The sequence below is a fragment of the Panthera tigris genome, chromosome B4, assembly GCF_018350195.1.
Source record: "Panthera tigris isolate Pti1 chromosome B4, P.tigris_Pti1_mat1.1, whole genome shotgun sequence".
Classification (NCBI taxonomy): Eukaryota; Metazoa; Chordata; class Mammalia; order Carnivora; family Felidae; genus Panthera; species Panthera tigris.
In genome coordinates, this window is record NC_056666.1 from 51124638 (window position 1) to 51137343 (window position 12706).

At 34.0% G+C, this 12706-nt stretch overlaps 1 protein-coding gene across 7 annotated transcripts in view; it reads left to right on the plus strand.

Annotated features, from left to right (window-relative positions):
- PIK3C2G (phosphatidylinositol-4-phosphate 3-kinase catalytic subunit type 2 gamma) overlaps positions 1–12706 on the plus strand; it is a 352007-nt gene that overhangs the window by 198925 nt on the left and 140376 nt on the right. For 6 of the 7 annotated variants that reach the window (XM_042991840.1, XM_042991839.1, XM_042991842.1 and 3 more), the window contains one exon: positions 5986–6153. The exons of the other annotated variant lie outside the window; for it this stretch is intronic. In XM_042991840.1, coding sequence (XP_042847774.1) covers positions 5986–6153 — 168 coding nt within the window. The remainder of the gene's footprint in view (positions 1–5985; positions 6154–12706) is intronic. 7 annotated transcript variants of the gene reach the window in all.

The following is a 12706-nucleotide window of genomic DNA, read 5'->3' on the forward strand; positions in this document are numbered from 1 at the left end:
TGACTTTGACTGTGGTTATTGAGAAATCATTCATCATCTTAGTTGTTTCTTTGTCAATATTTGTTTTTCTTTCTGAGCATTTTTAAATACTTTTCTTTATCGTTAGATTTACTATGATGTGTGTAGACGTTAACTTGTTTTATTTATCTTGCTCAGAACTTTGGCCTTCTGACTTTAAGGATTAATGTTTTTCATCAGTTCTGGAGATTTCTCAGCTTTTATTTCTTCAAATATTGACTTTCTGCCATTATTTCTCTACTTTCTTCCTGAAACCCAATTAAGTGTTTATAACATTCTATTTTATTTGTCTTTTGTATTGCTTTTCTATGTTTTTTTATTTTTTTTTTATCTCCCTGATAAAAACAATTTTTTTGGACAATTTTTTCAAATCTGTCTTCCTGTTCATTAATTCTCTCTTCAGCCATTTCTAATATTTTGCAGTGTGTGTGTGTAGAAAGAGAGAAAGTTTTTAATTTATATTAATCACATTTTTATTTCCAATAAAAATTATTTATCTTACTCTAGTGTCTCTCTCCTGTTCATCCTTTTTACTCTTTCTTTGAATTCTTTACACATGTGAAATATAAATATTTTTGTTGCATGTTTGATAATTCTAACAGATGAAATCTATATGGGCCTGATTCCTTCATCTTTTATTGCTCCCAATTATGATTCATGGTTCCCTGTTTCTTTATGTAAATTTGGGTATTTAAGAGCTCATATTTTCTGGAAACATATCTGTGAGCATTCTCATCCATTGGTATGAGGACTGCTTCAGTAGAAGGTAGATTCCTTCAAGAGGATTTGCTTTTGCTTCTACCAGGTGGCTGATAGCTCTCTCAATTCAGAATTATGTTAACTAAGTTATTTGCTTAAGGATTTTTTTTGAGCACTGGGGTACTATGTGTATAAGATATAAACCCAGGTAGAGTCAGAAGAATTCTCCACTCAGCACCGAAGTTTCAGGAAGTTAATTTTCCTTGTGCTCTAGAAGTTGTCTATCTGATTTTAGTTCACTCCTACACTAAAGGCCTATCCCTTTGGGCTCCAAGATTTCGTACAGATTTCTTATTAAATGTCCTGTTCTTAGGGCACAATACTTGTTTCTTATCCCCCATGGGAAAAACAAAACTCCAGGTTGCTTGAGTTCACAAATGTGAGCCAGAATTTGGTTTTGGAGTCTTGTTTACCTCTCTGCATTTCTGTCTTCTCTTAATTTCTTTGATATCTGAGTAATCTTTTCTTTCACCTGTCTCATTCAGTGCATTTCATGCGTTTAAAAATAAATATTTTAAATTGTAATCCAGCATTTGTTTTTTTTTTTTTTCTGCAGGAAACTTGGTTAGAACATTTAAACTGTTATACCACTGGAAACAGAAGTTAACAGTCAATTTAAAATATATTTTCAAAATTGTTGTAAGAAGCAATATGCCTATCCCGATTCATCGTTTACTATGTATCTCCAGTGTTTAACACAGTGCCTTAATTTTAGTAATCTCTCAAAAAAATTACATATGTACACAGAGACACACTAAGAGCATGGGATAAGCATTGTTTTTTGAATATTTATTAGGTGGAGGGCACTCTAATGTGTTTCACATGGATTAGCTCATGTAGACCTCACCAAAACTGTATGCTTTCCTAAAGAAAATTCACATCCTATAGAATTATTTACTAAAGGAGTAGGAATTATGGGGGGAAAGTCTTGGACCAGACTATTCAAAATTTCTATCAGCATTATTATTAGGGCACTAGCCAAAATAATAACAATCTCAGTAATAAATGCCATAATAATTTGTAAAGATGTTACATTTCTAATAAAGAAGTAATAAAGTAAATATAAGATTTTAATTTAAAGAGTATAAGATAAAGGTACCTAGATGGAGATGGACCCTTGTATTAGAATCTTTCATGAGAGAGCTTGTGGCTACTTCAAACCAAGAGGACTTAGATAAAACTACTGTTATTCCTCCATGGTTTATTGTGTTCAACTCTTTCCTGTACTTTGCATTCAGCTGCTGCTTCTCAGTGACATATATATAACATTGTATGCTGGAAAAAATTGCGTATGAACCAGTGTGACTTCTGCATTATGCTAACATCACTCCCCATGATAATCTGACATGAGCTAATTCACATTAAAGAAACATGTGTTATTGTAGAATAGACTATATTAATATCCTTATCTTCCAGATAAGGAAAATGAGACTTAAATTATTAAGTAACTTGCCCAAAGTTATTTAGCTAATAAGTACTGAACCTGGGATTTGAGTAGTGTAATTCCAGACACTCCTAATTACTATATGTCTCTTTAGTATAATAGACCCAAAGAAATGAAGGTTCACCTGAAACAGGATAAAGTATGATAAATACTGTGACTACATGGGAACTTATTATGGATCATCTCTTTAGAATTATACAATTTTGGGGCGCCTGGGTGGCTCAGTCGGTTAGGTGTCCAACTTCACCTCAGGTCATGATCTCGCGGTCCGTGGGTTCGAGCCCCACGTCGGGCTCTGTGCTGACAGCTCAGAGCTTGGAGCCTGTTTCAGATTCTGTGTCTCCCTCTTTCTCTGACCCTCCGCTGTTCATGCTCTCTCTCTGTCTCAAAAATAAATAAATGTTAAAAAAATTTTTAAAAAATAGAATTATACAGTTTTTAAATTATCATAGAATTAATTTAATAGTAATGAAACTGGCATAAAGCAGTCAAATTCAGGATATGCATTAAATGTAGAAACAATGGACTTTGTTGATATACATTCTTTATGTGAACATGAAACCATGCAAAATCCCCATCAACAATAGAAGAAGAAATAGCAAGCTTAATGAACTAAAAAAAAAAAAAGCAAAATCAATAAAAATTGGAATAATGTCCTTAACCATTGTCACATTTCATCTTGAAATATTCAGAGTTCTGCTTTCACCCCCAAACATCTTTAGGGTTGATACTAATATTGTTTTCAAACTTTTTTAATTCATAGAATCCTTTAAAAAATAAATTCTTATATACCACACAACAGTATGTAAAATACATTATTGTATTTTATCTATACAGATGTTTTACAAATATCCAATATAAGTAACACTTATAATAAGTATATTCAGTTAAATAATAAGACTATTTTAAAGAATATAAAAAAGTAAGTGCCTTCATGAAGATTTAAGCATTTGTTGAATAGCATGATAACCAGATGGGTAGATGAATTTATTTAGAGAAGCTTGAATGTTTCAAGAACTAGCACATGGGAAAAAGTCAATAGCAAACCACTTTACTTTAGCATAGAAAGGAGAAAGCTCTGTTTAGATGACTCTGGGGTCAGATAATCGCCATTACCCTTCCCTAACCTTCATCTGCTGCAAACTTAATTCAATCATACATGAATAAAGTATTAACATTTGACACAGATAGAATTAATAACCTTTTTTTTTTTTTACTTTGTGTGTTCCTAATTTAATAGAACTAATAGGATAATACAAGATCACAGTTCTTAAAAACACACACACAATCTGTAGGAGCCTTCATTTTCACCTTTCCTTGTTATTTTTACTGAGCTCACTTTTGGAGCTTACCATATTTAGAAGAACAAGTCCTGAATGACCTTACTTTTGTCATTCATAGTGTACTATTTTTGAAATGCCGTAGGGTAGGAAGCCATGTACAAATGGCTTGATATAGTTAACTGAACTGTCCAGTTCATTGATTACAAATTCACCAATTCAAACAAGTTATAAGTTGGAAAAAAGCTTTTAAATACATAGACACTGCTTCAGAGAATTGATTTTCCTCCTCCTATTCTTAGAATCATTCTGGGTATAGTTGTAGATTTATTCTGGTAAGAAATGCAACACACAGAATGCTGACTTCCAAAACCAAGAAGCAAGGGAATGAGGGAGTAATATTTCTCGTTTGAAAATATTATCCTTGATTGGCTTCCTTACTGATTCTTGAATGCTTTCCCCAAACAGAGCCTTTAAAATATTGGTTTTTTTTTTTAAATAAAATTTCATTTACAGTTAATTTTTCAGAAACTTGTCAACTATGTCAAGCAAAGTTGACCTGAATCAGGAACCAGTGTAAGATAAGAGCTACCTGCCTGACAAGAATCCTGATAAATATTTCACTTTTGATAAATAAGGTCCTTCCCTGGGAATCTGCAGAACAGTCTCCTTATTTTCCATGATCAAATGTTCGGTCTGTCACCCTCTTACAAGGATCACTGCTCCTTTTCTTACAAATCTTTCCGCCAGGCTCTACTCACTACCTCACAACTGCCAACTATTCTTCCTTCTTGCTTTCAGGAATGACTCATCTTTGAATTCATGGGCCTATTCTTTAAACGCTTCAAAGGAAATTCTTGGACGTCTTTGTGTTTTATTCTTCAATTGATCTTATACAATTTCCTTAAGTTCAGTTTGAGGTCATGATACTCTGGGGAACAAATAGTAATTGTGACATCTCCCTTTATTGTCTATAAATAATGCATCATGATTGTTGTATCTTATAATCTTTGAGCAGTTACATGCTTTGATTTAAAAAAAACATTTCTGACCATTTATGATTCAGAATTGTTTTTTCCAGGATTGAGTTTAATAAAAAAAAAAAAAAATGAATGTAAGTGCTGCCATGGATTACTTTTTTTAAAGTATTTTAATCTTACCCTGTGAACAACAACAACAACAAAAAAGCATGTGCTTAACGACCAGAAAATGAGTCAATGTATTGATGTGAAACAGAGCGGCTTAATTTCATTGGTCAAAGGTGAATAATGCACAAGATAAACCAATAACGGAAATGTATTTTAGGGGGAAGAAAAAAACTCAACATGGTTTTACTTCTCTGAAATTATATCATCATAAGCCTTGTAATCCCTATGTAGCAAAAGGATCTGTAGAAGCTGCTGAATATAGTCTTTGATCATGTACACAGGTTATTTCAATCAACTATTCAGATAAAGCCTCTGTATTGTATTTCCAGACATTTTTTTCCAAGTCAGTGTTAGATATGCTTTCTACACAAATGGGACTAGCAGCTCCTCAGGCCCTTTCACTCCCTAAACTATTGCCCCTAATTTGGAGCTGCCTGAGAGGCCCATTTCTGATAAGAAGGCTCTTACCTGCAAAGTAGTTTATAACTTCTTTGATGTTAGTGCAATGAAGCTTTTGACTCTGCATAAAATTGAAATGATCATTTCTTATGGGAAATAAAAGAGTAATTCCTGTGAAGTGGAGAGGGAAATGTTTTCTTAGAAATACTTTCATAAACTTGGAAATTAATGGCAATATATTGCTTACTTCAACTATGACCTTTTCAAAGACATGATATGCTCAAATTATACTGGGCTTTTAATTGTTTCGGATTATAGGTAAAGTTTACATAAACTAGCTGTTAAATGTATTACTCTGACTTTTATCCTATGGATACTCATCTCATATTTAACACTTTAGCCCCTTTAAACATTTTCTGATAACCCATCTTTCCCAAATTTTCCCCATATTATTCTCTTTCTCTCCATCACTCCCTGCTCTCCACATTTAGTTTCTTATATTATCTTGTGATCTTTCATTTTATTTTTCTCTTTAAAATATGCAGGCATGGGGGCACCTGAGTGGTTCAGTCAGTTAAAAGCATCTGACTTCGACTCAGGTCACGATCTCTTCGAGCCCTGCATAGGGGTCTGTGGTGACAGCTCAGAGTCTGGAGCCTGCTTTGGATTCTGTGTCTTCCTCTCTCTCTGGCCTTCCCCCTCTTGCTCTCTCTCTCTCTCAAAAATAAATAAACATTAAAAAAAAAGATGCATGCATGCTTAATTCACTTAAAGAGCTTCTTTTTTAAAAAGCGTATTTGATAAACAGGTAGTTGTAGTATTAGATAGCAGCACTTCTTACCTCCTAGCTATCTTCTCTATGTGCTTAATTTTTTTCTTAAGTGAGGAAAAACAAAAATCAGCTACCTGTGACTCTTTTTTTATGTTTTCCATTTAGGCTTTTCATGAGACTTGGCACTACCAACCTTGTTAGAAGATTCGGAGCCGTGTCTAAAGTGGTCCTGAGGGTTAAAGCCCAACATGCTTTCTTTCTTTATCACATCTTTACTCATCTTTCTGTTTCTGACCAGAGTGGGAAGAGGACTTCCAATTTAGGCATAATAGGGTAAAAATGTTTGGAAAATTATTGCTTATGATAGCATTATAAGTTGGGAGATTTTTTTAAGTTTATTTATTTTGAGAGAGAGAGAAAGAGAGAGAGAGATACCACATGTGCAAGTGGGGGAGGGGTAGAGAGAGAAGTAGAGAGAGAATCCCAAGCAGGATCCTCACTGTCAGCACAGAGCCCAACACAGGGTTTGATCTCATGAACCCTGAGATCATGACCTGAGCCGAAACTAAGAGTCAGATGCTTAACCAACTGAGCCACCCAGATGCCCCTAAATTGGGAGATTATTAATTATAAAATAAGCATGAGTAAAGATAGGTGGCTGGCATCGGGGCAGGTAAGGTCATAATCCAGACAAACATGGGTTGGGAATTAGTCAAGCCCAGGGTATTTGGCAAAGTTGCTGGTTGGTAGAAGCATTAAAATCAGGGCAAAAGGTCAAGGTAGGAAGACACTGGCTGCAGGGTCTCTGCCACTTGATGATAGAGCTATCATCTATCTGAGAGACCTTCTGATAACTTAGAGGTACATATCTCAAAAATGTCTTTCAGGAGCCACTGTCTCATGCAGTTAGGGCTCAGTGGTCAAAGTAAACTTTCAAAGGGCTAGACGTGTTTTTCCCGTCATGGAAAGTCACAGTACACTTCAAGATGTTTAAGGCTCTGAAAACTCCTGTGCTTCAGAACAATTTGTTGATGTTTATATGGCTTTTCTCAAAACTATCTGACCTGTTGACATTCCTTGAATGAACACTCTGGCAACTTAAGCCTTGGAGACACCCTTACCACCCCTTCTCTCAGCTTCATATCCAGTCTCCAAGTTCTGTAAATCCCAGACATTCTTTCTTCAAAGACTCTCTTTTAACTCCTCCTTCCTTCCTGCTACAATTTCAGGTAATGGTTTGGGTTAGTGGTTCTCATTGTCAGGAGTGAGGAGAGAGAGACATAGCTCACATCAATAGGTGTATGTGTAGTTTGAAAAATCAAATTCGGCATTATAATATTTGATTGTTTATCATCAAAATAGTTTACTTGATTTCAAAGTTTCTGGAGAGTACTAAAGAAGGACATGAGATTGGTTTTATTTATCAAAAGAGAGAACAGTTTTTAAGAAGTCAGGAAACACTGATTTGGACTTTTATGAGGCCTCAAGCATTTTACCAGATTTAGTCTAAATTGTTTCTCTGTCCTTTCATGTACAATAGCCACTTTCAACAATGCAATTGTGTGAAAAGGAATAAACAAAAACTTGTCCTCATCTTGAGAAGCTATAAATATGCACTGGAAACCAAGTGACTGTTACCGAAGAACCTGTTGCCTGACCTCAGGCAAGATAATTACTCTCTATGGAACTTACTCTGCTCATTTGCAAAATGAGTGCTCAGGATTTGACCAATCTCATCTTATATAAATTTAACATCTCTTCCCTACTCAAAAATCTGGAATGCCTGCATTACTCTCCCTAATTCTAGCTATAGAACAGATCCCATCTTGTTAGCTAAATATTTAAGGTCTTTCATAATCTATCACCAAATCTGTCTTTACAACTCTTTTTCCATTAGTCTCTGCCATAAACTCTCTGCTCTAGTCAGATTTCAGGTCATTATTGCCTGAATAATCCTTGTTTATTCCTATCACAGAGCCTTTCCTTCTGAAAGTCTCATTTTTGGATACTCCCTGTATCACTTACTTCTTTTGCAACTCATACCCATCCATGTTTTAGTTATTTCTTAGGAGTTAATTTATATCTGACTTTTCTGTAATCATTCTGAACAGCAATTTCTTCCTAATTAATTTTCTATAACAAAAATTTGTATGCCATTATTTGATTCTCATAATGTTAAGACTGCGTGTAGTTAAGTATACCTTACTTCCCCAATGAAATTGTATGTGCCTCTGAAGCTAGGGATTCCTTCGCTTCAATCAATGGTTTTCTCACAGTGCCTAAAAATATTACCCATGGGCGCCTGGGTGGCTCAGTCGGTTGGGCGGCTGACTTCGGCTCAGGTCATGATCTCGCTGTCCGTGAGTTCGAGCCCCGCGTCGGGCTCTGTGCTGACAGCTCAGAGCCTGGAGCCTGTTTTGGATTCTCTGTGTCTCTCTCTCTGACCCTCCCTTGTTCATGCTCTGTCTCTCTCTGTCTCAAAAATAAATAAACATTAAAAAAATTAAAAAAATATATATTACCCATGGTCAGTAACTAATATTTATGAATATTTGGGTGTTAATTATTCACAGAATATCTACAAAACCACAAGATGATGTATTTATACCAAAATCAAAACTGCATCAAAAAAATCCAAGTGGCTTACCCTTAGAAAGCTATGAGAAATGTGATTCTATTATTTTAAACTGAACTGGACTTCCTCACTAACTTATTCCAAACAGAAACTAATTAAACTTATCTTTATTTTCAAATTTGAAAGGACACTCAGCATTCCTTAATTCCAAAAATATAGTCAAATGTGTAAAAACATGAAAAGAAGAAATAGATTAAGCAGTCATTAATTTAGTTCAAAAAGTGGTGACAATTATACATTTTTAATTCTTTTGCTTTTGCTTTAAGTATCTTTCTTTTAAAATGCATCCACATCTTAGGAATGAAACATCTGTAGATATTTTAATTGTATTTTTATACCCTGGATTTGTGTCTAAAGATGCTCTTTTACTGGCTTCATTTAGCTACCTATAGGTCGCATTCTGGTTGTTTATATGACGTCTTAAAATTATGTTGCTTATTCATTTTTGTATTTGTTTAGCATCTGTTCTTTCCTCACTATAATGTAAACCACATGGCCAAGAATTTCGGTCATCATGATCACCACAGTGTCTTGGTCACTTCTGTGCTGCCATGTTTTGGACACAACCACGTTAACAGCTCTATGTAGGTGGTTAGAATCTATCTTTTGAATAAATAAATAAATACTTGCATAAACTAGAACAAGTCACTTTTACTCTTCTGGCCTAATCCATTGCATCTCTAAATATAGAAAAGTTTATTCCAGTATGTTTTAACCATGTTTTTCTTCAAACCACAAAGTTCCCTTCAAGTTATTTTGGCGTGTGAAAGGAGAGAATAAAACCAACAGTGGTCTAGTGCCTTTCTCATGCTCAGTTAGGCAAATCTCTTTTATCTCTTTTTCTAATGCGGTTGGGAGTGGGAGAAAGAAGGTGCTTCTAAATAAAATTTTGTTTAAAAAAATAAAAATAGGGGCGCCTGGGTGGCTCAGTTGGTAGAGTGTCCGACTTCGGCTCAGGTCATGATCTCACAGCTCGTGAGTTCGAGCCCCACGTCGGGCTCTGTGCTGACAGCTCAGAGCCTGGAGCCTGCTTCGGATTCTGTGTCTCCCTCGCTCTCTGCCCCTAACCCACTCGCATTCTGTCTCTGTCTCTCTCAAAAATAAATAAACATTTAAAAAAATAAATAAAAATAAAAATAATAAAAATATATACTATTTTTACAATTAAAAAAAGAACTTCTAAATAACATTAGTTCTATGAATCTTAGTCTTATGAATAGTCTTAGTCTATGAATAGTCAACCCATATTTTATAGCTTATCTTTCTGGGTTATTTTTCATTGGGCAAACACTGAAAGAAATAATTATTCTCTCCACTACTGTGCGAACTTAACATGGAAGTAATTAATTAACACATGTCTCATGAAAAAACAAATTGCATTGTGTTTCTGGGCCAGCCAGCCATTTATATGGTATAGAGGTTTACAATGTCTATATCCATCTTCTGCTTATGACTGCTGCTCCTTTGCCTGCTCAACCAGTTCAGATTAAATATTAAAAACAACAAGCCCAGCTCTATGGGTCAAGTACAAATGATATATGTAGAGCAACTATTCAGTGTATGTTGAAAAACTAAGAAAAATACTCAGATATATTCAGTCTTATCAGTAATAATAATGATCACTTTAGCGTGCTTGCTGAATCAATTACCATATGTTCTTACATCAGTGCCTTGATTTCAATCATTGCTGTTATTATTACTGTACATTTGTTTTGTTTATTAGTGTAGTGGTTGTTTTGCCAGTGGTTTAGACAATGACCTGACACAAACTGAAGATACTGAACTTGAATATCCTTGAAGCCAGACTTGTCTTGAACAGTGGAGAAAGCTTCACCATTCTTCTTCATTGTTTTTAATAAATTGAACTTGTTGGCTAAATACCATTCAAATAAGAAATACCTTTAAGTTAGCAGTTATTCTGATTGAGAAAACTTTAGATTTCCCATTCAGTCATGTTTAGAGAAACACATTGTGTGTGTTCATAAAATGAGCCACACTGTAACCAAAAATACTTATGACATCTAAAGAAAACTGCATATATCTAGGAATGGCAAGAACAACTACTATTATTATTGAGCTGATATTAATGTCAGATTTTCATTAGGTACTTTCCTAAATTATATCATTTAATCCTCACAGCAATTATTAGATACTGTTAAGGCTCAGAGAAATTAAGTCAGAGGTGAAAAGTCACACAGCAATTAAGTGGATCAGTCATGTTACAAACTCAGATACATCTGACTCCTGAGCCTTTGCCTACATTTCAAGGCCTTCAAACTGAAAGAAACACTTTATTGATTACCAATGATATGACCAATCCAAGAGAGAGAGAAATGAGACCATAAATGAGGTGATCTGAATCAGAATTTGCCATGCAAAAATAATAGACTTTCTCTTGCTGGATTCTTTGTCTATATACACCTTTCCAGACTTCTTGGAAAGAAAACAATAAATATTCATCAATAACATACCCTCTTAGTATCCTATTTTCCTTATTTGTCAAAATAAAAAATCATTACACTGTAATCAGAAAAACCATTAAAATAGATCATTTATTTTGTTCTGTTGCTAACTGAAATAAAGGGGAACAGAAAAACGTTAAAGAATAAAAATAAGAAAATGAGTTAAGAATTATTAAATTTGTCTAATGTAAAATACTAATACAGAGGAAAATACTATTTTAGGGAAGAACTTCCTTCAAAGACAGAGCATGTAAATATTATTTGGTTCGTAATTCAAATTAATAATTTTCTTTCAAATTCTGACTAGTAGTAAATGCCATTTTCTAAGAAACGTGAACAGTAAACTACTTTTTTAAAACTGTGTGTCAGAAAAGAAAGAAAGAAAGAAAGAAAAAGAAAGAAAGAAAGAAAGAAAGAAAGAAAGAAAGAAAGAAAATCACTAACCAATTAATTCCAAAGCAATTTCAGTTATCTGACCTTTGAGTGCTATCATCCAACCTCCACTGATGATTTCAGAGACAAAAAAAGAGTGTCATTAAAGTAAGGCTCTTGAAACTTTTCTTAAAAGATCATTATGAAGGGAGAGTCCCATAAAGGACTAAATGATTTGGTGACTCAAAATGGAAAAGTCTTGTTTCTAAAGAGGACCTAAAACAAAAATAACAATTGAAATAATAGATTGTTATAGGCTATTTTAATTTTGACAGATATACCTTTAACTGGTCATTTCTTAAATAGGACTAAATTTTAGAGTCTGACTCTTTTTTTGAACCAATATTATTGGTAGCAGAGTCTAAGCGTCTTACAAACAAGCTTTTGAAAATCCTTTGGAAATAAATGCTCTGATTACTTACCTAAATCAATCTGCTTTCCCACACAGACACACTCCCTCACAAACAGACATCACTTATTTCTTAACACTTATAATATTTTTTCCCTCTGAGATGCAAGAAATTCCAATTCTACAATGATATGGTTTATCTGATGGAAAAAAGCTTCTCTTCAAATTGCCTAACATTTAGCTAATTTGCCAGTGATGGACTTTCCATCGACCATCCTCCACTAAATTCATTTAATTAAACAATTATTTTTTCTTATTAAAAATCCCTCCAATATTTTTTCCCCACGATCTGAGTCCTCAAATCAAAATGTGATGGAGAATCTCTAATAACCTCTTGGAATGTTTCAAAGTTTGCAAATAATTAATGTGTAGGTTAACAAATATATATTAAATATCTGCATATATATGTATAGTATTAATTTTTTTGGACAGTAGAGAAAATAGCATGTGAAAATATAGTTTAATAAGATTCTATAATTCCAGAATAATTAATAAATTAGTTTGAGTTCATATGCTAAAATTTTAATCAAGAAATAGAAGAATCCAATTTTAGGAAAACCAGATGTATTTACTTAGTAGTCAATTCATTTATTCAAGAAATTGACTGCTTACTCTTGCCACAATCAGAAGAAGCCCTTAAAGAATTTAGTGTCAAATAGGGATGAGATTAAAACAAAACAAAACAATTAAAGCACAATCTTAAAAACCACAATAAACCAAGTTTTAAAAGAATAATGGATACAGGTAAGTACTTCACCTTTACAAAGGGGATGCTGCACACCTATGCAGGAAAGACTTTTTGGAAAAGGTGTTAATTAAGTAGAACATTAGGGGATAAACAGGTGTTGGCATATTGAAATATAATTTTAGGCACAGAGGATGAGATGATGCAAAAGCATTGTAGCCTGAGAAGGCAGAGAAGATGCCAGTTATTATAAGTAGTACTTT